The sequence below is a fragment of the Acomys russatus genome, chromosome 19 (assembly GCF_903995435.1).
Source record: "Acomys russatus chromosome 19, mAcoRus1.1, whole genome shotgun sequence".
Classification (NCBI taxonomy): domain Eukaryota; kingdom Metazoa; phylum Chordata; class Mammalia; order Rodentia; family Muridae; genus Acomys; species Acomys russatus.
In genome coordinates this window covers 55,256,405-55,283,317 of record NC_067155.1, presented here as the reverse complement: position 1 = coordinate 55,283,317, position 26,913 = coordinate 55,256,405, and the positions used below count along the sequence as shown (strand labels likewise).

The 26,913-nt window shown below is 48.2% G+C and overlaps 1 protein-coding gene and 1 long non-coding RNA gene across 3 annotated transcripts in view; one reads left to right on the top strand and one right to left on the bottom strand.

Annotated features, from left to right (window-relative positions):
• The window catches only part of Ptpn11 (protein tyrosine phosphatase non-receptor type 11), a 62,270-nt gene that overhangs the window by 9,362 nt on the left and 25,995 nt on the right, over nt 1-26,913 (bottom strand). The window contains exons 4-12 of one of the 2 annotated variants that reach the window (XM_051161581.1): nt 24,673-24,865; nt 23,155-23,271; nt 21,551-21,664; nt 11,131-11,227; nt 9,610-9,689; nt 9,348-9,506; nt 5,376-5,507; nt 1,121-1,287; nt 15-82 (exon numbers count right to left, since the gene is read on the bottom strand). In XM_051161581.1, the coding sequence (XP_051017538.1) occupies nt 15-82; nt 1,121-1,287; nt 5,376-5,507; nt 9,348-9,506; nt 9,610-9,689; nt 11,131-11,227; nt 21,551-21,664; nt 23,155-23,271; nt 24,673-24,865 (1,127 nt within the window). The remainder of the gene's footprint in view (nt 1-14; nt 83-1,120; nt 1,288-5,375; nt 5,508-9,347; nt 9,507-9,609; nt 9,690-11,130; nt 11,228-21,550; nt 21,665-23,154; nt 23,272-24,672; nt 24,866-26,913) is intronic. The other variant, XM_051161582.1, reaches the window with a different exon arrangement.
• On the top strand, nt 18,598-18,985 carry LOC127202808 (uncharacterized). Its single transcript, XR_007832358.1, has 3 exons — nt 18,598-18,723; nt 18,792-18,825; nt 18,894-18,985. It is a non-coding gene; the product is annotated as an uncharacterized LOC127202808 (long non-coding RNA).

The following is a 26,913-nucleotide window of genomic DNA, read 5'->3' as shown; positions in this document are numbered from 1 at the left end:
TCCAGATGACCTACCTTTCTCTCGAATGATGTCAATAAGGATATCAATCACAATGAATGTTCCTGTCCGGCCGATTCCAGCACTGTAGGTAGAAGAGTAAATAAATAGCAGGGCGCTGGAGTAATGCATTTCACACTCAGAACCAAGCTATTGCGGTCCACAGCTCTACTCTGAATGTCTAGAAGATGCTGCATGTCACAACTGCACATCAGCGTCCCTCCGCTCAGGCCTCTAAGGTATCCTTGTTTCCTAATCTGTGGAGTTGGGGAGGGAGTGACAATACCTCTTGCAGGCTTGCCATGAGGGTCACAGTGCTGAGCCTGGAGGCCCTGAACAACACAAGGCATCTTTTCTCTACTCCTAAGTTTCATGCAACTTTACTTGAAAACAGTTGGACAAATTATGGCTTTACTAGGCATAGAAACTTGCACATGGACTCATGGCTTCCTGTCTTAAAGGCCACAGCAGACAGTCAAAGGAAGAAATGTGTGCTCATTTCTTTCCTAAATAGCCACCTACCTGCAAAGCCTACGTTAATGGTGGTTTAAAAACAAAAACAACAACAAAAAACCTGAACAGGCTAGCCATGGTAGTCCAAGCCTCTTACCGCAGCATTCTGGAGGCAGAGGCAGGGAGATCACTGTAAGTTTGAGGCCAACCTGGATGACTACATACTGAGATCCTATCTCAAAATAACAGCAGGTCGAGTGTGGTGACACAGGATTTCTGTGGCAGGAGGATTTCTGTGAGTTTGAGGCCAGCCTGGTCTACGAAGCCAGTCTAAGACAGCCAAGGCTAAACAGAGAAACCTTGTCTCGAAAAACAAAGACAAAGAGCAAACCACTGAACAACGAAAACCGCACTCATTTCTTCACTCGTTCGTTCAGCATATGAATGAGACTTTAGGAAACCAAACATCCCTAATACAACCATGGAGCCCAGCCTAGGGTACCAGAAGCCCATGCACTCTGCTGTGGTGACCCTGGGGCAGCATCCACAAAGTCACATGTGGGAAGGGAATGGCCTATGAATGATTGCTGGGAACAGTGTGTCATGTCTCCACAGAGAACAACAGACTCCAGAACCCCTGAGTTTAAAAGAAACCAAGCTAGGCCATCACCTGCAGTGAACCACGACAGGGCCTGCATCCATGATGCTTTCCTGCTTGTGGTGGACCTCCTCCAGGAAGTCCAGAACACCTCCAGGGTCACTGGGTACACCATGGTCCGGCCAGGTCCGAAAGTGGTACTGCCAGACGGTTCTCTCTGTATTTCCCTGGAGTAGAGCCAAGAAAAGCCAGAACAGAATTAAATAAATCAAGGGCTAAGGAATCATGGCTACTGAGCTTTCCTAGAACTTTCAAGAATGGGAAAGCCCAGAATCTCCACATACGCCATTCTCTGGCTCCCAGGAGTGCTTCTCTGAGAGCCAATGGGCCAGCCTGAAGGTAGCACCTGCCTGTCAGGTGATCTAAGACATCCAGCCTATCGATTTGTTCCTCTGGTTAACTGAATCATCAGATCAGGCCATGTTCCTCAGTTAGATGGCACTCAGCTCCAGAGACCACTAAGGTCCCTTAGGATTGCAGCCTGTGTTACATTAAAAATGTATCTCTCTCCTTCAACTATCAAACTTGCTGTTCTTCCCCCAGCAAGCCCCGCCTTTTACTTCCTGTCCTTCTGCCCAGCTGATTGGCTAAACAGTGCTTTACTGATGGTAGATCCATTCACTCAGCATTCCTCCACAGGCCTGTCTTCCCAGCTAGCAGCTTGGCCAACTCTGACCTCCCTCAGCATTTACTCCATATCATCTTGGATCCTTGCCCTTGCTGCCTCATACAGGCACCAATGCCTATTACAGCACTGTCATGCTGCAAGAACTGGCTTTGTGAATTAGAAGGTGAGACTTGGGCTCAAATCCCAAGCAGCACCTAACTGTAGAGTCACCGTTGCATAACTCAACCCTTCAAATCCCATTTGCAAAGAAATCGTTCTCACACAGAGGAATAAGTAGCCGGGCCTCTCCCAGAAAACAGGAAGTAACTGGGGACTGAGACCATCCTGGCCATTCTGAGTGACAATGACCAGGGACTAACAGGTACCAGGACCACTGTAAGCACAGCAGCTCAAAGCTGACCAAGTGCTTTCCCATGGAGACAAGCCAGGAGACACTGAAACAGTCCTAAAGAGAAGGGAGAGAGGGAGGGCAGGGCAGAAGATGTGAAGGGGAGAGGAAGGAGGGAGGTCAATAATTACTGACAATGGTGACTTTCTTACATCCAAGCACTCTTGCTGTGATCAAAAATTCCTGTGTGCTACATGCATTTAATTTGCTGATGTCATGGAAAACTAGCCTTGCTGTTACTAAGTGACCTGAAACTCAGGCAGCTTCCTAGGTCACAGACCAAGAGAAATAGAGCATATGTGGCCTCACTTTGCAGCAACACTCCTTCTTAGCCAGGGCATCTCTGTATATCAGTGCTGTGCAATTAGGTGCTCTGTCAGATCAAGGCAGGAGCCAGAAGGGTCCATGTCAGCCTCTACACTAGGATAAAAGCGCAAGTGCCCCACCATCTCCCACAGTTCCCTCTCAAAATCTTTGGTAGGCAAGATGGAGCAAGACTTGTGGCACTGTCTCTGTGCCCAGAGAAAAGCCACACCGCACCATCACCCCCTTCAAAGGAGGAGGGGATTGCTGAGCAAGACAATTGCTTCTTACTAGCACTAAAAAAAGAAACTGTCTGCTACTCAGGAACACTGACAAGCCTGGCAGTTCATCATAGAATGTCACAAGAGAGTTGGCACGGCAGCACAGTGAGTAAAGGCACCTGTCAGCAAACCTGAGGAGCCGAGTTCCATCTTCAGAAACCTCATGGTAGAAGAGGAGAACCAACTCCTGAAAGTTGTTGACCTCCACATGTGTGCCTTGATCAGCACCCCTCCCACGGCTTGGACACACTATGCACACACTTCTCAGCGAGCACACAAAACAGATTCCTTTCCACTCACCACAGCCCTAGGCTCTGTTCCTCCTGCCTTCCCAGCACCACAGGGGAACCAGCCCACCCCAACACACTGGGTCACGCCCTCTACTCAGTCTCCTTGATACCTGCACTTCCACGGCTCAAAGGCATTTCCACAGGACTCCTGCTGCTCCTCCTGCAGTCCACCCTGAAAATCTAGAGGCTGCATGTCATCCAGTGCTCACCACCACCCAACCCATCGCCTTCTGCTACAAGGAACCCAAGGCAGCCCTGCTGTGGCTCCCCTGCCACCACCCCAGCCTAGCCCCACCATCTCAGCTCACCATCCTGGGTAGCAGCCTCCAATTGGTCCTAAGCTCTACCTGTAAGGGCATCACCCCCCTCCAGTACTCCAGGGCAGAGGGTGAGTGTTCTGCTCCAGCAGTGGCTGCCTACATCACTAGGGTAAATGCCAACCTTCTTTCCTGACCCATTCCTCAACACACTGCATCCTTTGACTCAGCCCTAACTGCACTCTATCATGACGTATCAGGACATGTAATTCAAAGTATTCAGAACAGTGGAGTGCAACCTGAGAGAGTAGGGTCAACATCTATATTGCTCCCTAGCTCTGTCCCCAGCAAGCAGCACAGTGCTAGGGACACGTGTGCACTCTATCCAGACAACTGATGGAGATGCCTGCTCAATGGCTCAGCTCAATGCATCCATAGCCACTCTGCTTCTGGCTTTTCTCACACTGGCCACAACAATGCTGCCCACTTGGACTCAAAGCTCTAAATCTCTTTGATCTCTTTTCCTTCCAATAGCCAAGTTGTCCCCAATGCCCTGCAAACGCCTTCCCAGGGGCCTGACACTCACTGCTTCTCTTCCAGCCCATTCCCAACCAAAGGAACAAGCGCAGCAGGAATGACGCATTCACTGCTGGAAACATGAAGACCAGACCAAAGGCCTAGACCAACACAGGGGTCTCCTAGTAGGCCTGATGGCCAGTAGTCACATCCGCTCTGTCCATTCCAAGGGCTGCAGAGACCTCCCTGCACCCAGCTTTACCCCAGCCCACTGGGTACAAGAACTGAGGCAAGTTCCATGTGGTGGATAAAGCCCAAAGCTCTCAATACAACATCCTCAAACCACATGGGAGAGAGAACCAAGTCCCACTGCTGTCCTCTAATCTTTGCATACATATACGGATGCACACGCGCACACACGCACGCACACACACACACTAAATGTAAAAATAATAAACTTTAATACCCAAGAGCATTGTGGGGTACACCTTTAATTCCAGAACACAGGAGACAGGCAGGTGAATCTCTGTGAGGTTGAGCTTAGCCTGGTCTATATTATAAGTTCCAACCAAGCCAAATAAATAAAATAAGAATACTCAGCCAGTCATGGTGGCATACACCTTCAATCCCAGCACTACAGAGGCAGAGGCAGGAGGATATCTGTGACTTTGAGGACAGTCTGTCTCTGTAGCCAGGTCTAGGCCAACCAGGAATACAGAGTGAGACTCTTGTCTCAAAATAATAGTAGCAATCGTATTTATTTATAATATTTTCTAATAGGATAATGTTACTAATTTATTGACTTTTAAGGCTCTTTCCAACATGGCCTAACCCATGAGTACTTTCTCAATGCCCTCCCCACCTCTCCTGCCCTACACTCCATTTTCCTGCAGTCAGGATAACAGTATGTGACTGAAAAAACACTTGTGCCCCAGAGGCCCAACCTCACTCCAGCTAGAGAAGCACACACCCAGGGCACATCAGCCTGAAGCACAGCTGTCTGTATACGGGGCTCCTCTGTGTACCCGGCTGTGAGGCACGAAGACAAGAGTGGTTTTCTTCATCTAGGAGTCCCCAAAGACATCAAACTAAGCCAATCTAAACACAAACAAAAATGACTCCAAGTTTAACCCTGTTTTTTCTGGAGCCAGCCATTCCAGGACCAATCGGGAGCCACAATGCATGAAAAAGAGCTACCGCACTAACCTTGATGACAAACAGGCCTGGGGCACCTGCTACTCCCCCTGCTTGGAACCCATTCTCCTGCCTGCATACATGGCTCCTGCACGTGACAACTCAGCAACTGTCATGCCTCAGAAGCCTTCCTACTCACCATCTCATATACTGCACTCACGAACACGTCACAAGAGCTGACGGCCAGCAGCATCAGGAAGCTGGTAGTTCCATTTACCCTCATCTCCCCAGGCTCTGTCAGGCACAACAGTGTCAAACAGGGCCCAGCCTCTATGAGACACTCAAGGTGGCCACTCAATCAGTGAGTGACAGGACACAGGACAAAGGTTAAATGCAGGTAGGAACACCACAATAACATCGAACCATGGACAGCTAGCTACACAGTCTCTAGAATACGACAATATACTTACTTGTCCAACCTTGGAGAGTTTGAGTTCTCTTAAAGTGTAGTCATGAGCAGCACTTTCTTTGACGTTCCGAACACGCATGACCCCGTATTCTTTGAGTGCATACTCATCAGGCCAGTACTTGACACATTTGCTCTGGAAGGGGTCAAAAGGAGCCTGTTAATGTCCAAACCCTGAGTGAAAGCCCAAACCAGCAGAGAACAATCACCAGGCCTGCTGATGACACCAACAAGAAAAGGAGCCTGCCTCCATCCTCTAGCCTGCCAAGAAAAGAAAGGGGTGGTTCAAATAAGCAAAACAGGCCAAATGGGGGAGGAGGAGAGGGGGTGTGAGGTGTGGCAGTTCGGCCTGATCAGCACCCCCACCTCACACCCCTAGCCCCCAGCGGAGTGGACATCTGCTTATTTAGCTCTGGAGATGAAAGAGGCAAAGTGGGAGAGACCAGCCAATCAAAGACTGTCCCCTGGCAAGCAGAACTCCCAATCCCAGCACTCCAGCAGACATTCTGAGAATGGTCAAGGTGCTGACACTGTCCTATCATTTGTGTGCCATCATTTGTCTGACTCAAGTGTTATAGTAAATATAAAAAAATAACTGGGGCTAGAAAGATGGCTAAGCAGTTAAGAGCACTGGTCACTCTTCTAGAGGTCCTGAGTTCAATTCCCAGCAACCACATTGTGGCTCATAAACATCTACACTGGGATCTGATGTCCTCCTCTGTCATACAGGCATACATACAAATAGAACACTTATATGTATAAATAACTAAACTTTTAAAAATAGCTAATATAAATGTATATAAGATATTTAATAAAAATTGTAAAAAAGGCTAATAATGTTTATTATTAGATACAATTACTACAGTGGTATTATCTAATCAAATATCCTAATCATTAGACACAGACACCTGTTGTATTTTAGAATAAGCTTTATTTTCCCTGGGGCTGAGGAGATATTAACCCCATAAAGTACCTCCATTATCTCCAGCCCCCATCCCATGTCATCTGCTTTAATCATTTCTATCTGGGCTACTTTCCATCCATAATTCCAAAATACTTGCTTATGCTCTTCATCTGCGCTGTTTCCATTCCATGCAGAACTTCAGAGCTCCTCCTCCTGGCCCACGTTGCTCTTCCTATCCCACGGTGATTCTGCCCCTTCTTCCTCCTCTGGTAACTCGTTCCTACCCATGATCCTTCTGTCTCCAAAGCCCACAAACTTTCTCTATACCCTTCCTCCTGCCCTGCCAGGTGTAGGCCTTTTATTGGTCAAATAGGGAGGCAAGGTTAAACAGCAATACTTGGGGTACATGGCAGTTTGTTTGTAAAAGATAAGAATCTCAGGGGCAAGCAATTAACAAATACAAAGCACCAGACCATGCATGCCCCAACACCCAAGAGTGAACAGCTCACTCAGAGCTGCAGCCAGATACCACACACCAGCTTCCCAGAACTGAGCAGCTGAGCAATGGCTGCTGACTTCAAGAAAAGGTGGGACAAACACACATCATTACTAATGTCAGCATGCCTGTAATCCCAGCACTTGGGAGGCAGAGGCAGGCAGATCTCTGTGAGTTTGAGGCCAGCCTGGTCTACAGAGGGAGTCCAGGTCAGCCAAGGTTACACACAGAAACCCTGTCTGCCTAGTTTTCCACATGTTGCAGGGCCACTACCTAGGAGAGCTGCCCCAGTCTGGTTTCCCTTCTGTGCAGTGGGGGACACAGGCTGTTACAGGGCAGTCAAGAGACTAGAAGCCTATCATGGCAGCCTGTGTGTACTCCCAGGGTGAAGTGAAGACTGAGTCAAGGATGTGAGGACTAGAACAGAGTAACAGGCACCATGCCTGCCCAGTCTGTCTGCTCTGGAGTTTCCAATTGCGCTTCCAATAGCAGCTAGCCTGATTCCTCCGCTCTAGGCCCATGTCCTCTGTGCAAGGTGACCTCTTACACCTCCATCATGTAGAAGCAGGAAGTGGGAAGAGCTGTAACTGCCCAGGAACTCAGGACACCTGACATCACTGCTAAGGGCATACAGAAGTGCACCAAGCAAATCTCTGCACAAACAGCTGCCCCTCAGCTGCCAGGCTCAACTCCCAAGAGTCCTGTCTGTCTCAGGTCAGCTTCTATACATAATTGTAAAATTACACTCAATTTCTATAGAAACCAACAAAGGATATCAAAACAAAAACTCTAGCCAGAACAGAAATAAAATCCAAGACATTTCCATAATCTAAAAATATAAATTGACTTCACTTTGGGATGATGCAAAGATAACACAGTCTTTCCAGGAGATGTCCACTTTCCTGAAGATGTGGCATACTGAGAGCTTGAGGAACCCACAACATCCGAAGTGCATGGGGCTCAGCTCAAGGCTATAAGGGGACTAGGAGATGACAATGGTGGCTAGGTGGCTGATCATAAGCAATACATACACACAGAGGCCAACAACACCCAATCTAGACAAACATAGGCCACAGCCTGTGAAGACAAGAATAAAACCGTTCAGTTGAGCAAAACCACACTCCAGTGGCTAGGATGGGTTTGTCCACCGCACAGAACACAGGCCACAGGCCAATGTGTATTAACAGCGGAAGACACTACCTGTCTGATCAAGCAACACCAAGAAGCAGAATGGAGCTATTGTAGGAAAGCACAGCTGGGGCAGAGCCCTGGGCAGAAGAGCCCACAGCAAAGTGACAGCTGGGTCTCTATGCTAGAGAGGGGATGGGTGAGACAGTGGCAGCTGTAACCTTTACTGTGTGTCTCAGCAGCTCCAGGAGTGCAGAGTTGGGATGACGCAAATTCATCACGTGAAGACCTCACTGTGGCATCAATGTGCTTAGCTCCTCTAGGTCCCAGCCAGACCTGCTTCCCCCCACTTCCCCTCTGCTTCTGGACCCAGCAGGGTAACACCTTACCTGACACAAATGACAGAATTAGTGCATGTGGGTGTTAAAACAACGACTGTAAGCATAAGCCTATGGTCAAAACAGAAGCATCATGTCGAAAGGAAACAGAAAATATTAAAAACACCCAAGGCCTGGGAACAAAGCATGATGCACAGAAGACCTGGCTGAGCAAAGGCAGCTGTCCTGGCTCAGATGAACTGAGATGAACAACACCATGTAGATGGGGTAGGGAGATGGCACTGAGCAGCCTCGCATAGGGCTCTCTCAAGTAGAACTGCGGGGAGTGGGGACACAGTTTTTAAATGTCAAAAGTGAACAGTAACGGAATCATAGGAAAATCATAAAACCATAACTCCAAAATGCTCCATGGACTCCAATCACAAAGTTGGACCCACATATGGGTGCTCCCCTACAATACCAGCACTTAGAAATTAGAGGCAGGAGCATTAAGGAGTTCAAGGCCAGCCTTCTCTACATGGAGCATGAGACTAGGCTGAGCTATAAGACACTCTATCTTTAAAAAGAAAAAAATTCAAAAAAGAGGAGGCGGCAAGCACACTGAGACACATTCAGTCAAGAGTCATTTTTTCCAGAGGGTCAGCCAAACCCACCTGACATATTCAATATTTTGTTGTTTGCTTGCTTGCTTTTCGAGACAAGGAATCTGAGTATCCTGGAACTCGCTCTGCAGAACAGGTTGACCTCAAACTCAGAGATCTGCCTGCCTCTGCCTCTTGAGTGCTAGAGTTAAAGGCATGCACCACCACCACCCAGAAACACATCTAATATTTTAAGAATATTTTATCAGGGCTGGAGAGATGGCTCAGAGGTTAAGAGCACTGACCTTCTAAAGGTCCTCAGTTCAATTCCCAGCAACCACATGGTGGCTCATAACCATCTAGAATGAGATCTGGTGCCCTCTTCTGACCTACTGGCTCACACGTAGGCCAAATACTATACAAATAATAAATAAGTAAATAAAAAGAGTATTATATCTGGTGCTGAGCACCCACAGAGCCCAGAGCTGAATGTGGGGGAGGGGTGGTCAGAAAGGATAACAGTGCACACCTTCCCTCTCTCCACTTCCTTTGTGGTCATGACGATGACTCGAGAGTTCTCCTGGAACACCATCCTCCAGAAGTCATTCACCGTGTTCTGCAGGCAGCCTTGAGTGGCAATGTAACTCTTTTTGGGTTTTGAATTGTTGCATTTGGTCTCAAATTCAGGCTGCAATTAGGAAGAAAAGCCTTCAAACATTTGGAAGATGGTGTCATGGGTATAAAGAGGCTAGCAACCTACGGGCAGAAAGCACAGTGAAAGTCAAGCTTACCATGATGATGTTTGCATTGATGTAATCAGAAACGGGCTCGTTGGGATCCCCGTCGTGTAGGACGACCCTGGTGTGATCAACTGAGGAGAAAGAGCAGCGTATCAGTTCTCAGAGCTTTAGCAAAAGCCAGTCACAAGTCCTTCACAAGATCAACCCTCCAGTCAGCACACGTGCAACCCGAATGTGACAAGCATGCCATAGCAGTTCCCTGTCTGGGTGATGCTGGGGGGCGGGGGGTGTTGATCTCTGTGAATTCAAGGCCAGGCTGGTCTACAAAGCAAGTCCAGGGCAGCCAAGGCTACACAGAGAAACCCTGTCTTGAAAAACAGAACAAAACAAAGACTCACTTTTAAAAGCTGAGCACTGCCGGGCAGGTGGGGACACACACCTTTAATCTCAGCAATTGGGAGGCAGAGGCAGGTGAATCGCTGTGAGTTCAAAGCCAGTCTGGTCTACAAAAGTCCAGGACAGTCAAGGCTACACAGAGAGACCCTGTCTCAGAAAAAAACAAAAACTAAAAAAATCTGAGCATTGTAGCCTGTGTTTCTAAGCTCGGCCCCAGCAAAATGCATCAGGCAGGTCCCTGGGCTCCCTGACAAGCCACCCTAGCTAACAGACGAGCTCCTGGCTAGTGAGAGACTCTGTCTCAAAAAGCAAAGTAGATGGCACCTGAGGACCAACACCCAAGGTCATCCTCTGGTCTCCACACACACGCACATGTACTTGCACACTTGTATATAGAAACACAAAGGCACACACCGATTAAGTTAACTAATAAATGAACACATAAGCAAACATAGAAAGAAGGGTGGAGATGGATTCCGCCTGTGTGCACGTATACCTGCATATTAATAAACACAAACACAAAGGGACATACACACAGATTTCTAAACTGAGTAACTCTACAAGGAGGGCTGGGGAAATAACATGGAGGCAGAATGCTCGCTCACCTTGAGTGTGTGAGACCTGTGGTTCAAATCCCTAGCACTCCATGACAAAACAAAGTACCCTGCTGTGTGTCCACACAGTTCCAGATTAAGTCACACCAAGATGTGCAATGGCAGAGGCAGCTCCATGGAGTGAGCTCCAGCCCGTGAAGTGATGGGTCCTCACTGAAGGCTTCTGCTCCCTGCCCAAGTGTGCATGTTACAATGGGGCTCAGCTTTGGGTATTCACAAGGTCCCTTCCTTATCTGCAGGAGATGAGCCAGGAGGTGATGAGCCCAGTAGTTTTCCTTTGTCCACATGAGAAACTGAGGCCCAGAAGAGGTGCGCCTACCTCTAACTCACAGACGTCATGAGGATTAAAGACACAACTCTCAGACTCTGAGGCACATGCCTTAGTCTGACACTGAGTGTCACAACCAGCCTTGAAGTTGCTACATGTAGGCAGACCACGAGTAAATGAACAGGAGATGGCCACAGAAGGTCTCCTACTGCAGCTTTCCTGGTGTCAGTGCCCATTACAGCATGTGTCCCAGGGGCACAGTGACTGCTACTGAGGCAGGAGATTGATACTCACAGGGCAAGATGTTTTTGTATCTATTTTTGTTTTTATTTTCTTGTCTCTGTCCCTCTTTTCGGCTATAGAGAAGTTTGCATTCCTGTTGCTGTAGCGTCTAGAAGCAAAGAAAAGTAGATATTACCATATATCAAATGTGCCCAAAAGAGAAAAGTGAGAAAGCTAAGTGGGTAAGGGCACTTGCTGCCACATTTGACAACCTGAGTTCAGTCCCCTAGAACCACATGGTGAAAAAAAAGAAATTCTGAAAGTTGTCCTCTGACCTCCACACACACAAAAAACAAATGCAAAAAATAAACTTAAATATAAAAAGTGATCCCTCCCAAAAAAAAAAAAAAAAAAAGGAAAAAAAAAAAAAAAATGGAGATGCAGGGGAAGAAAAAGAAGGAGAGAGGAAAAATGGCAAGGAAAAAAAAAAAAAAAAGAGGAAAGAGAAGCAAGCCAGCCTAGCCTGTGGTCTGCTTTAGGGGTTCACCCTGTGGAACACAAGTCAGGCCCATGGAAACAGGAATGCACATCCCCACCCACAGCACAGCGACCTATGCCAGCAGGAGAAGGCTTCCTAAGTCATCATGCCCCACCCAGGTCAAGGTGCAGCACAGGGGAGGGAGGGATGGAGACAGGAAGGGAGGGAGGGAGGGAGAAAGGGAAGGAGGGAGGGAAGGAACTGGCTACTTCTCTACTAGCCAGTCACACAGAACTGTGGCTCTGCCATTCTACAGAGTTGGTCTAGAGACTATTGAGCACCTGGAAAGATGGCCACAGTTGGTCTAACTCTGAGTGGGATGTGAACCATATCTGCCTGGGTACCTGCACAATGGCAGCACACATACACCAGGAACAGGATGAAGTGCAGAAATCCTTGCCTTCTTCTTTTGTTTGACTAATTCAGTCTGTTTCTTTTTGCTGCTTTGTTTTGGGTTTTTGTTTGTTTTTTGTTTTGTTGAGGCAAGGTTTCTCTACATAGCCCTGGGTATCCTGGAACTTGCTCTATAGACCAGGCTGGCCTTGAACTCAAGAGACTGACCCAACTCTGCCTCCCAAGTGCTGGGATGAAAGGCATGCGCCACTACCACCTGGCTCCTTTTGCTGTTTTGCCCCTAAAAAACCTGCTGCAATATATGTAAAGGCCTTTTTAGACACAAGGACAGTGCTAGTGAGAGCTGGGACAGGATAGGCAAGCAGCACATGGCCGTGCTCTTCAGGAGCTTGGGGTCTGCTCAATCCATCTCAGTTCAATCAGGAGTGAGCCCCATGGCAGCCCTAGATGTGGGCATTGGAAAACGCAGAAGCAACTTGGTGCCACCAAGTGACAGGATGTCAACTGTTAGCCCAGGTTTGGGTCTTCTTATGTCACACCCAAGGCAGCACCTCAATGGTAGCCATGTCCAGAGCCACTGCCCCACACTTTCCCCCGGAGAAGATGCCAGGAGTCGGTTGACAGGACAGGGCAGGGAGGGAGATGGATTCAAGAGGACCGTGGCAGACAGTTCTGTGAGGCAAGAGTTGAGAACACCAACTGGACAAAGTCTTGAGTTAGCTCCTCCCAGGAAAGCCAATTTACCTGTGCACGGATAAGAGGAAACAGACTCCCCTCTGTTCCTGGAGAAAGCTCATAAAATCCCATTTGGTGGGAAAGGTATAATTACTCTGGCTCCATTCGACCACTTCAAAAGACCCGGAGACAGGCCCCCGAGGTTCCCAAATGAGAGCTGCCTCACTCCCTCACCCCTTTTTTCTGTCTTCTCAACACCAAGTCTTTCCCCTACTCTTGTAAGTTTTTCTTTGGTCAGTTCAGCTCGGAAGCTGGTTTCTAGACTAGATACATTGGACTCTGTGCCTGAATTAAAACCTAGCTCTTTGTCTCCCAGCTGCTTTTAATTTTGACTTAGCGCACTCTGCTATTTGGTTTCTCTTTCTTTCTTTCCTTTCTTCTTCTTCTTCTTTTTTTTTTTTTTTTTTTTTTTTGGAGACAGGGTTTCTCTGTGTAGCCTTGCCTGTCCTAGACTCCCTTTGTAGACTAGGCTGTCCTTGAACTCCAAAGATCCACCTGCCTCTGCCTCCTGAGTGCTGGGATTAAAGGCGTGGTTTTCTCTTAAGTCCAGGGCTCCCTTCTCTTGCTAGAAGAGACACAGATTTCCAGTTTTATTTCAGCTAAGTGCCAGCTACCCTGTGCTTTTTTGAGCCTGGGGCCTTGGAGCAGGGGTGGGGGTGATGACACAGTCCCTGTAGAGGAAGTTGAAAACCTGGACTCCCTCTGCCCGGCCTGAGAACGCATAGGGGCAGGCAGCCACATCCACCTCTGTTCCATTCTCAGCCCTCTGCATGACCAGATTGGGGGACAAGCCTTCCCCAGCTGGCCCCTGTGTGACCAGCTCGCAGAACCCAGGGCTCTCTACGCCTAAGACATCAACCTCCATTTGATTCTCGGCCAGCTTCCCGAATAAGAACCACAGGAAAGCAAAAAACCAGGCAGCCACAGTGAAACTGGCCCAGTCAAAAGCGGGGAAGTTGCGAGGCCAGCCCAGAGGGAGACAAGCCAAGCTGAAAGTTTCACTTTCAAAATGACAAAGAAGTGTGTCTCTCAGCAGGCCTAGCTTGTTGACTCTGTGATGCTGAGGGTGGAGCACAGAGCCTCTGGTGGACGCTAGGCCCATGATCTGCCACAGAGCCAGTAAGCTAGTTTTTGACAGAAAATCACAAACAGACAAATGAAGAAAGTGAAAGGCGCCGCTTGGGAAGCTCTCTGCAAGGAGAGGAGGATCTATCCAGCACAACTCCACAGCCTGCGCTACTTCCACTTCATGTATCTGAAACTTCAAAGATGGGTATAAATGTTAGGGATTTAAACAAGTCTTTGACTCTTAGTCTCAAAATATGGCATTCAGCCTTGTTACATGGCTGACAACAAAAGTCTTTAGCTGGTGCGGACCTGAACAGAAAGAAAACAAAGTGTGCAGAACTTGGACAGTCCAATACTTGTTTGTTTGTTTGTTTGTTTGTTTAAATGAGTTCAGGTCAAGCCATTTGCCTTCTAGGAGTTGCTGTTCTCTGGCATCAAGATAGCCACAAAGGGACGATGTTCAAAAAGCAGTGCAAGCGCCTGGTCTACACAGGGAGTCCAAGACAGCCAAGGCTACAGAGAGAGACCCTGCCTCGGAAAAGAAGGAGGAGGAGGAGAAGGAGGAGCAGCAGCAGCAAGTGCTGAGGGGGATCTGCCCTTTCAAAAGCAGTCAGAGCGAAGAGCTGGAGGGCACTGGCAGGGACATTAGAGGGTAAGGACCTGCAGCTTTACTTAAACTTAGGACCGTTACCTATGGGACAAACTTCATGTGACATTTACTTGTAAGAGCATGTGGCAGGTCATCTCTGTAAAAGGTGTGGTCCTGTGCCTCCCTGGTTCATCTTAGCTCCTACAATGGGGGTGCCACTAAGAATGACCTTGCCAGAGTAAACTTGAGAGTTCCAGGTCAGAGCACCCTCATCAACACAACCCCTTGTGTTTGCTGGACCACCCATCAGGAGCTCTGTACAACATTCCCAACTGCCTCTTACACATGCTGTAGAGGTCATTACAGGCTGTGAGCCTGAAGGGCCCCAGAGAGGCCAAGCCCAGGCCCTGCATTCAGACAGTTGGGTGCTGATGGCCAGCCGCTAGCAGCCTCCAGAGATGGCAAATGAATAATAACGCCTGCCCCAGCTTTTCCTCCATTACTCTGCAGCCCATCCCCACACATGTCCAGGGCCCAAACTGCCCAGACCTTTTCATTCCCACAGTGAGAGCAGTCCATCCAATAAGAACTCAGAAGTTAGGACTGTCTGTCACTATCCCTAGAGGCACTTGGGCTGTACCCAAGATTAGCAGCTAGCCTTTGCCAAGAACCACTTCCTTCTGGACACCAGGCTAATGGGGATATGAGTCCGATTCTACCCAGTAACCCTGCCCTACTCCAAAGTTTGTGTTCTGCACTATCCCACTCACCAGCAGGCCTGTGGACATGCACTGTCACTCAGCAGCTGTGCTGAGGAAGGCAGGCAGCAAAAGCAAAACTGGGACACAAGCTGATGACAGCATTTCCCCAGGAATTACAACCAACGCATAAGCTCTCAGAAAGAGCAGAGGCAATTGATGGGCAGATTGCAGAGGTCCAGAGCCAGAGGTGAGGGGACTACAGAGATGGCCCAGCAGTGAAAAGCACTGGGTGCTCCTCCAGAGGAGGGTTTGGTTCCCAGCACCCACTCAGCAGCTCACAATGTCCTCTTCCCAGGTACTGCATACACGTGGAACAGACATATATGCAAAGAAGACACCCATATAGTCAAAAAGCTTTGTGAACACCAACGCTTCGTTCATCTGTGCTAGGTCTGGGACAGCCCTCCTGAAGAGGTCACAGAGCCACACAACATTGAAGGGAACACTAGATACTCCAACGCTGAGAAGGGCAGGGGTGAGACTGGACAGCATTACCAGGCACTGTACTAGGAGGAGGGATAAGGAGAAATGGAAATTGGAAAAATGGCAGAGGACCAAGAGGACCAGGCAGAACAATCTCAGGACAGCAGACAGAAACACGGCACGGCCAACTTAGAATGGAACATGAAAGCAGAAGTCCCCAAGTCGAAACCATTTGGGGCATTTTCCTGGCTTTTCTTGAGAGTCAGACTCTTGCCTCTTCAAAATGAAAATGCCACGTCTCCAAAAGGAAACAAGGAGCCACTGAGGGTTCTTGACCAGAAAGGCACGTGAGAAATGCTGACATTATTGTAAGGATACATACAGGGACAGAGGCAGGAGCTGCAACAAAGAAGAAGCTCAAGTCCTCTCAAGCAGGAGACCTGAACATCAGGCTACAATCCTGTCTCCATCCTCTGCCCACCTGAGCCATCCTGCCCTGGCACAGTATCTCTCCGAGCATCTGGAGATACAATAGATGCCCACCTGGCTCATCACTCAGTGAGGCCCAATGCTCAGCAGGATACAGAGGATGGACATGTCTTCCTTCCTGAGAAAGGCAGACACTAGGAGGGACCGATAGGACTTCAAATGCCTACCATGGCAGAAAGAGAAGGAAACTGCATCAAGGGTCACCGAAGACCCAGCCTTAAGCTCCAGAGTAATGGAGGACTTCGAAAGACACCAAGTAAAAGGATCGCTTGGAGAGGAAAATGACCTGCTGGGAGGGCACAAGTCTGAAAAGCAACGACAGTAAGCAGCAGAGTGGGAAACCACCCAACCATGAAGTCAGAGCATCAAAGCAACTTGGGGATGCTGGGTCAGAGGCAGGAGAAGAATACAAGAACCGCAGGACAGTCAGCTGGAAGGGAAAAGAACAAAGCAGGGGGAGCGCGCCTGCTGCAGGTCGGAAAGACGCAAAAAAGCTGAAGGAATGAGGAGCTAGCCTGGGGTGGGGGGGGGGGAGCAGGAGGAGGGGGAAATCCTGTCAAAAAAAAAAAAAAAAGCAAGGTGTGTAAATACCTGTGAAGCTGGTACTTAGCAAGCTCCAGGTCAGTATAGGTTTGTCCCAAATACTGAAAAAGGAGGGAGGGTGCTGAGGGTACACATCGGTTGGTAGTGCGCTGATGCAGCACACACAAAGCCCTTGATCAAATCCCCAACCCTGCAAGAACTGGCTATTTAGAAGGTAGGGGGCCAGGCATGGTGGCGCACCTTTAATCCCAGCACTTGGGAGGCAGAGGCAGGGGGATCGCTGAGTTCGAGGCCATCCTGGTCTACAAAGCGAGTCTAGGACAGCCAAGGCTACACAGAGAGACCCTGTCTCAAAAAAACAAAAACAAGAAAGAAAGGAAGGAAGGAAGGAAAAAGGAAGGAAGAAAGGGGCAAAGAGTTCAAGGTCTCTCCCGCCTCACAGTGAGTTTGAGGCCAGCCTGGGCTACATGAGATCTTGTCTCAAATAACAAACAACTCCAGTGGCATCCTTCCAGTGTGTCATCTCAGTCCACAGGGAGCCAGCACACCAAACAAGTTAGGCTCACAGCTCAAGAAGAAAAGCACTAAAAAGAAATGGAAGCTGGGGAAGACCACTCATGACCTCAGAGGAAGCAGTGAGGTCCTCCATGGCAAAGGGTAGCAGAAGGGAAAGACCATACGGGCATGTGTAGTTCCAGAGCCACATGCAACAAAACCCTAAAGAGAAAAACATGAGGGAGCACTGTGGGGTTAGAAACAGGACAGTGCTTAGACTCAGCAAGGCATCCTCAGCCCCTGACACTGCTCTGCCTGGGAGAGGGTCTTCTTTTCTCAAGCTGGGACCTCCAGGGAAGGTTCTGGTCTGACACCAGCCTGCAACCTAAAGTATTTGGAGCCTGCAGTGGAGCCTGACTGGGGGCTGTCATTCAATGTTGACTGCTTAGTCACCAGGAGAGGATGTCTGCCAGAGATCACCAGAAAGAATTATCACTCTAGACAGCACCCTGGGGTACAGTTCAAGGCTTGTTTCGTTAAAGCATGACTGCCTCAGAGGAGAGACGCAGTGACTACAAGCAGGACAGAGTCCCAGCAGAGAAATCAGAGGGAGCTGCTGCTAAAGGCCCCGGGCTCCTCCCAGCCACTGGCCAGCAGAGCTGCAGGACAGGACAGGAAGAGACTGCACTCTAGAAAAGGAATTTAAAAACCCAGGGGAAAGCAATCCCAGTGAATCAGATGGTCTATGGTTCTGTTTGGGATCTGGGGCTTTTGTTGGACTTGTTCCCCTTTGTCATGTGTTACAGATTTGATCAGAAACACTGAGTTCAGAAACTAAAATCTTTCTGAAACTCAGCCCTGTGAGCCTGAATCAGAATGCCTGGGGCATGTGTGACCAGGGATCTCAAAGTCTCAGCTATGCACATCCCCGGGTTCAGTCTGCCAGTGAGGTCCAGCCCAGCACACTGCTCCTCACCACCGAAGCATCACACATTGGCAGCTCCTCTGCTGAGTCTGGACCAACAGTCTAAGGCCAACGCAGTTTTCTAAAGGAGCTCAGGTTCAACACATCCACAAACTTTATTTGAAGCCTACTTGGGAGTCAGGAGGTAGGGGCTGTCTGCTGGATCCTGAGGCACAAAGAACCAAGCAGAAGTGTCCTGGGGCCCGCATTGCACTGGTCACTTTCCTAGATGAACATGCACCACCCTCTTGTTGTATCTGCAGCTTCATCTGGGCAAAGCACTTCCTTCCTCCAACAGAGGAGAGGATCTTTCTGGATTTTAGAAAGATTTCGTTTCTGAACAACAAAAGGAACCTGCTCCTGTGGATGTGTGGTGTGTTAAGCCAATAGCTACACAGATTATTCACAAATCTGTAAGCACACATAAAATAGAACTATCCAGCTTGCAATGGGGAATGGGGAAGGCACCCCTGAGAAAAACCAGGGGGGGCGCAGCGGGGGAAAGCTGAAGCCTGAAGAGATGTCAAAAAGAAAAGGTCTTAACATCTCCTAAGTAAGAGCTGATGGGTTCATAACCTGGTCCTCTAACCTCCTTCTAGTAACAGCACCCACAGCAACTCAAGCTGTAAAATCCAGGCTCCTTTGAAAGACCATCAGAGTGCACTGAGAAAGGTGGGATCCCTACCATCAGAGTGCGCTGAGAAAGGTGGGATCCCTACCATCAGAGTGCAGTGAGAAATGTGGGCTCCCTACCATCAGAGTGCACTGAGAAAGGTGGGATCCCTACCATCAGAGTGCGCTGAGAAAGGTGGGATCCCTACCATCAGAGTGCAGTGAGAAAGGTGGGCTCCCTACCATCAGAGTGCAGTGAGAAAGGTGGGATCCCTACCATCAGAGTGCACTGAGAAAGGTGGGCTCCCTACCATCAGAGTGCAGTGAGAAAGGTGGGATCCCTACCATCAGAGTGCAGTGAGAAAGGTAGAATCCCTACCATCAGAGTGCAGTGAGAAAGGTGGGATCCCTACCATCAGAGTGCACTGAGAAAGGTGGGATCCCTACCATCAGAGTGCAGTGAGAAAGGTGGGATCCCTACCATCAGAGTGCGCTGAGAAATGTGGGATCCCTACCATCAGAGTGCACTGAGAAAGGTGGGATCCCTACCATCAGAGTGCACTGAGAAATGTGGGATCCCTACCATCAGAGTGCACTGAGAAAGGTGGGATCCCTACCATCAGAGTGCCTCCAGGTTCCAGTTCTGCTTGAGTTCCTGCCCTGACAGTCTCCAATGATGGACTACGATGTGGGAGTGTGAGCTGAATAAACCCTTTCCTCCCTAACTTGCTTTTGGTCATGGTGTTCATCACAGCAATAGAAACCCTAAGACAACCACTAAAACTCTTAGAAGACCCACGACTGGCAGCTGGAGAGATGGCTCAGCAGTTAAGAGTATTGGGCTTCCACAAGAGCCATCAGCACTCAACAGCTGAGCCATCTCCTCAGCTCCTCTTTCTCTTAACCTTCATGTTGAAGTCTGTATTAAAATACCCTTTATTTTACAATAATTAATATGCTGGAGAACATTATTGTTTAAACTGAATAAAAAGAAATGAATCCAGTATTTTATGGGTGACCAAGCATGTATTTATTGGTGATGCACTGGTGACAAAAGGCTCATCTTCATAGAAATATTCAAATTAAAAAAAAAGAAAAAGAGCTGGGCAGTAGTGGTGCACGACTTTAATCCCAGCACTAGGGAGTCAGAGGCAGGAGGACTGCTATGAGTTTGAAGCCAGCCTGGTCTACAAAGTGAGTCCAGGAAAGTCAAGACTACACAAAGTTTCTGTCTTGAAAAACCAAAAAGAAAAGAAAAAGATAATATGAATGGGTTACTGCTTAATGGGACAGCACATGCTCTGCTTGCACAGAGTCCTGCATTTGATCCACAAGATAAATAAATAAATAAATAATTGAAAGATGACCTCATGGCTCATTCTGCTCTCACCAGACTTTCACTGACACCCACATGCCTGTTCCTCCTCTCGCCACAAGAAACTTCTGAATGGTGGAAATCCCTCATCCTGGTATTCGAAGAACCCACCCAATGCCTGGTATGAGACCAGACCCACCTCTAGTCTCTATGCATCACTGCAGAGCAAGTACCAGGAACGCTCTAGAAAGAACCCATTTCCAGGGCTAGGGTTATCAGTGTCTATGCTGAGGTGGACAATATGCATGACCTCTCTGACCTCACGCTCCTCTCTCCAAAAGCTGTCTGGCACATGGTGGCACAAATAGCTGTCAGTCCTCAAGTCCTACAAAAGCCTGGACTAATCATTCCGGTAAAACAGAAAGCAGGCCCTATGAGCATACACAGGGGGAGGAGGCCCCCCTCGGTCACAGTCATAGGGGAGGGGAGTATGGGGAAAGCAGGAGGGAGGGAGGAATGGAAGGATACAAGGGATGGGATAACTATTGAGATGTAAAATGAATGAATTAATAAAAAAGAATTAAAAAAAAAAAAAAACAGACAGCAGGGAGAGGAAGGGGGAGATGGAGAAGGGTGGGTGCCAGTCAGCAAGACAGCTGTATACTCAACTATCAAAGAATAAACTAAAAATATTCCCGAAGCTGGGCACGGTGGCGCACACCTTTAATCCCAGAACTAGGGAGGCAGAGGCAGAGGCAGAGGCAGGCCGATCTCTGAGTTTGAGGCCAGCCTGGTCTGCAGAGTGAGTTCCAGGATAGCAAGGGTTACACAGAGAAGCCTGTCTTTTAAAAAAAATTATTTATTATTTATTTATTATGCAGAAGAGGGCACCAGATCACATTATAGACGGTTGTGAGCCACCATGTGGTTGCTGGGACTTGGAAGAGCAGTCAGTGCCCTTAATCCCTGAGCCATCTTTCCAGCCCCAAGAAGCCCTGTCTTGAAAAGCAAAAACACAATATAAATATAGACAGTGAGCAAGCGTTCGTGGGTTTGTCCTGTATGCAGGCATGAGTGACATAAGGAGCGTGACTGTTGAGGCAAAGAGGCCAAAGTTTGGTCTTTGCAAAAGTTCTGGTCAAATGAGCAAGCAAAGAAAATAAACCAGAGGACACAGGGGGTCAGCAGCATATGAGCACACAGGGCCACGGGACAGATTCACACCTGAACAGGGCTCAGAACAGGCATTAGTCTCTTAATTCCCCAATAATCAGTGTGAACTCACAGCTAAAACAAACCCAGGGTCCTTTTCCTGCCCTCACTCATACCAATGAAGCCCCCTGGATGCCAGAGGAATCCTATCCTTTTGTTTTTCTGGGGTCCTGCCAGTGGTCCAAACAGAGAAACAAATGGAGCTGCTGGCTCATCCATCTGAGACAAGCTGCCAACTGCTCCCGGGAACACAATGTCCTTCTGCTTCAAAGAAGTCCCCTCAGCAGCCCACTCCACACACACAGAGGAAGCCAGGCCCCAGCACAAGGCTTTCCTCTCACCTGTTAAAACAGCATCTAATAACTCACATAAAAACAATTTGTCAGTGACTTACCTCAAATTCTTCCCAAAAGCCCTGTTTGACTTTATCTGTGGTCTCAGCTAGCTTGCTTAGCTCTCGAACCCGGCTTTCAATTTCAGCAGCATTAATACGAGTTGTGTTGAGGGGCTATTGTGTTCAGCAGTGGTGGGAAAGGAAGAAAACATGTTTTAAACAATGTCAATGTAGAAAGAAAAAGACTTCACAAAAGCAAAGACAGAAGGCACATCATATATGTCTATGCCTATGTGTACATGAGTGTGCGCAAGCATGTGTATGTATAACTGTGTGTGCATGAGTGTGCTCAAGTGAGTATACGTGTGCCTGTGTATGCCTATGCATACAAGTATGCATGTCTTCACAAGCATGTGTGTGTGCCCATGTGTACAAGTGTGCATGAGTTTGCACACACGTTTGTTTGTGTATGTGTGCCTGTGAATGCCTATGTATATAAGTGTGCCATGTGTGCATGAGTGCGCACAAGAGTTGAGAGATGGTTTCCCCCTTCCTTGTTTAGGTGGGCTGCAGGGCTAGAACTCAAAAGCACCAGCACTCTCCCTGAGCCACCCTGAGGCCCAACACCAAAAACTTGGAAGCATATTTTCACTTTCTTTTCTGTCCTATCAGGAAATGCCCTTCTTCATGTCCTACAAACATTTTAGGAACTCAGCAGGTACAAATTCAAACCTAGATTTCTATACAATTACATCCAAGCATCATTTCCAGATGAGACCACTGTCAGAAAGTGAAACAGCAAAAACTCTAAGTCCCTACAGGGAACTAATGGTAATTTGCAGTAAACACTTCCTTTAAAGGGCACGCCGAACATGTGGGTAAGCCCAGGACTGAGGCAGGAGGGTCATGAGACTAGCAGGGCTGCATGGCAAGACTAAGGACTAAGAAAAGTCTACACATGTGGGCTGGGGTGGGCTTGAGTGGCGGAGCACTCGCCTAGCATGACGAAGCCCTGGCGTTTGATTCTCCAGCACTGAAGGAAAAAAATAAAACTTCTATAACGAGGCAGGTCAACTATCCCAGAGTTCAAGTGTGGTGTGTCCTGGGCTCACCACCAACCCACAACACTCTATGAGGTCTTTCAAAGATGTGGAAATGACGCAGCATCTAGAATTTGTTTCCCTGAGTAAAGAAACTAGAGACCGCACGCCTGACTGTGACTGAAGACGGCACAGCAGGAGAACGGCTGATATTCTGTCTACTTCTGCATTATACTATGGATCGTGAATGTCACCCAAGGGGCCACATGTTGAAGGCTTGGCCCCAACCCTAGATGCTACTGGGGAGTAGCAAACCCTTTAGAAAGTAGGGGGTACCTAGAGGAAGACTGGGGGGAACAAGGGGGTTGCTAAAGCAGATCAGGGCCCCTTCCTGTTTCTCAGCCATGTGATGAAACCCCCAAGTGCTCCCACCATGGTAAACGTGCCTCCACAGGCCCATAGCATCAGGGCCAGGTAACTAGGCTGACTCCTGGAACCCTTTCCTCTATTAGCCAGCCCTCACATAGCTTGTCATGGAGACAGGAAGTTGACTGATACACTATGTGGGAGATGCCAGGATAGGATTCTCACAATCCATAGTGGAAGCAGCTTCAGTTTCCTAACCTGCTTGAGCTGCAGGACTGTACCCAGAGTCTCCACCATGGGGTTCTTCTTGTAATGCTCCACCAGGTCTGTCAAAGAATCAAAGCGCTCTCCTCCACCAACATCGTATTTCAGCTCCTTTCAAGACCAAAAGATGGCCTGGTTACCTCATGCTAGGTTACTGCCTCCCCACCATCTCGCCACCACAGTGTTCTTAGTGACACTAACCTATATACAGAAACAAGCCACACATCTGTCTAGAGGGTATGATGAGAACAAGACACACATGTATCATGTTAACATGCATTATGTCCATGGCATCACAGTGGAGCACCCTCGGCCTTGAGAAGAGAACCTTGTCATTGGTGACAACTAGGTGAAGCAGGAAGGCCTCCCAGTAAATTAAATAAGCCAAGTGCTGAAAGGAACATACAATTTATATGTAGCATCCAAAAAAAAAAGTCCAACACAGTGACAAGAGATCAAATGGTGACTTTGAGGGGCTTGGGGGCAAGAAGGTGCTGGTGACACACACAGACCCTCTCTGTGTGGTGAACAGCGTCAGGAGCCCAGTCGGCAGCAGGGTGACAGCAATGAACAGTGTTACATACTGGAGATTTGCTGGTAAGGCATCTCAAGGATTATGAGGTGATGGGTATATGTAACCAGCCCAACTGCAAAAACTAAACTGTATTCAACTGAAACCTAGAGACTGACTCCCAAAAACAGTAGGCCCGACACCCACAGTACTGTGAAAAGAAGGAAGCAACAGTGCTGATGAAGCAGGTGAGGCAGGGGCCTGCGGACTGCAGCTCAGCAATGGAACAGCACCAAAGACAAGAAATGACATAAAATTAAATCAAAATCAAATGTAAACTCTCTACATGCTGCAGCACAGTTCCCATCACCTCCAGGCTCCTCGTGGTGGCTAGTACAGCACCAGTGCTCACATACACAGCTGTGATGTGACAAGGGGATGTGACAAGAAGGAAGCCTACACATGTTTAGACAGACACAGGATGCTTTTCTGAAGGCTGCTGACACCATAGGTGGACCCACAGACATGGAGGGCGAGGTGCACAGTGTCACCAGCCTGTGATACTCCTCAGCAGAACTGGTCTCACAGAGCAGAGGTTATGTACATTGAGGTATCTGTCAGAGATGGACCCAAAAGAAAAACTAGAATGGGGAAGTTGGATGTGGTGGCACACACCTGTATCCCAGAACTAGGAATGCAAATCTCTATAGGTTCAAGGCCTGTCTGATCTACACAGTAAGTTTCAGGACAGCCACAGACACATAGAGAGGCCTTATCTCAGAAAAACAAACAAACAAACAAAGCCAACAGAAAAACACAACAACAAAAGGAAAGAAAAAAACAACAAAAGTGACAGTAATTCAGAATGAGGAGACACATAGAGGAAGAACGCCATGAGCAAGTCACCAAGGACAATCTGTATGTGTCTGTACCTAGTCCTCTCTCAGAAGAAGCCCCCAAACTGCCGCTGCAATGGACCCACAGCCCCCGTAGTGCTCTACCTGACAGCGGATCATGACGTGCGTCACTTTGGACTTGCCATCGTTGCTCTCCCCTTTGTCATCACCAGTGCGGACAGAGAGAACAAAGTCTCCAGGGTGGCTCTGGCTCTCTCGAACAAGAAAGCTGCCATGCTTACCCTTCTCCGTTAGCAGTTTCTCTGCTTCTTTTCCAGACAAGTGACCATGGAACCACCTAGTATTTGAAAAGGAAATAAGCTGAGTTCAGCGGCAGTGTGCAGTATTTCTTCATGTGAGCTCTCAACACAGGTTCCTAACAGACAACATCCTCCAGGGGCAGAGTGTCTGACCAGAAGAATCCACATCCCAAACAGACAGGAAAATGACAAAGATATGTTAAAAAGGACAACTAAAGTTCATTTTCCTTATTTGAGATAGCCTCACTGTGTGACCCAGGATGACTGTGTAGATCCTCCTGCTCCAGGAATTCCCGGCATTGCCACCATACCTAGCCTCCACTAAATCTTTTAAAGGTGCTCATGATCATTTGAAAACAGTATCAGGGGCTGGAGAGATGGCTCAGTGGGTAAGAGAGCCGCCTGCTCTTCCAAAGGTCCTGAGTTCAATCCCCAGCGACCTCATGGTGGCTCACAGCCATCTGTAATGTGATGTGATGTGATGCTCTCTTCTGGCCTGCAGGTGTACATGTAGGCAGAACACTGTATACATAATAAATAAATAAATAAATCTTTAAAAAGAAAGAAAGAAAGAAAGAAAGAAAGAAACAATATCAGTCAGAAAATGGTTGCGCACACCTTTAATCCCAGCACTCTGGAGGCAGGGGCAGGTGGAGATCTGTGAGTTCGAGGCCAGCCTGGGCTATAGAATGAGTTCTAGGACAGCCAGGGCTACACAGATAAACTCTGTCTCAAAACCAAACAAACAAACAAAACCAATATCCTCAATGCTTCTTATTTCCTCCTAAGTCTCCCATCTCTTAAAAATACACTTTGACTTTTTTTTAGTACCTAACCCTGAAAGAGCCAACCACTGAGTTACAAACCTGGTTGTGGTGGCACATGCCTATAATTCATGTGTGCAGGCTAGTTTTATGTCAACTTCATAGACACTAGAGTCACTTGGGAAGAAAGAGCCTCAACTGAGGAAATGTCCCTACCAGACTGGTCTATGGGAGAGACCACCATGCATTTTCATTATTGATGATTGATGGGGGAGGATCCATCCCACTTTTGCCAATGCTATTCTTTGGCTTGTGGTCCTGGATTCTATAAGAAAGCAGGCTGAGCAACAAAGGGGGCAGGCCAGTAAACAGCACTCCTTCCTGGCCTCTGCATCAGTTCCTGCTTCCAGGTTCCTGGCTTGAGTTCCTGCCCAGACTCCCCTAGATGATGGACCACAAGCTGTAAGATGAAGTGAACCCTTTCTTTCCTGAGTTGCTTTGTCATGGTGGTATTCTGGGTTTTGGTTTGTTGGTTTGTTGGTTCGGTTCTTGTTTTTTGAGACAGGGCTTCTCTGTGTAGCCTTGGCTGTCCTGGACTTGCTTTGTAGACCAGGCTGGCCTCTCAGAGAGATCCACCTGCCTCTGCCTCTGCCTCCTGAGTGCTGGGATTAAAGGTGAGTGCCACCACCACCCAGCTTGGTCATGGTGTTTCATCACAGCAATAAAAACCCTGGCTGGGACACCATCCACTAGGGAGTGGAGGCAGAAGATGAGGAGCCATTTGGAGGCCAGCTCAACCTGCATGAGACTTTACTCAAACAACAAATCAATAAGTGATGAAACATACAAAATAGTCATCAATCTGCTCTTGTTTTGGCATTAGATAAAAAAAAGGATCTTTGTAGCCGGGTACAGTGGCACACAACTGTAATCCCAGCTCTCAGGGAGGCAGAGGCAGGTGGATCTCTGTTGAGTTCGAGGCCAGCCTGGTCTAAGTACAAGACAGCCAAGGAGAAACCCTGTCTCGAGAGGAAGTGGGAGGACAATCTCTGTAATAAATTAATTCAAAGCATTTCAGATTTTTCTGTATTTCCAAGCTAATCTTAAAGGCCTCTTTATCTGTTGTCCGGTTCTTCAACTACACTAGGTTATCCAGTCATGCTTTCTTGGAACAGGGACAGGGGTTTCCCTAACAGTGTGAGCTCCCACAAGCAGAGAGACAAGTCTACATGGAACCCAGAAATCCATACTTTAGTGTGCAAGAGTCTAGATACAGGCCGCCCAGGGCCATCACATAGCTGACTGTGAGACAACACAGATCT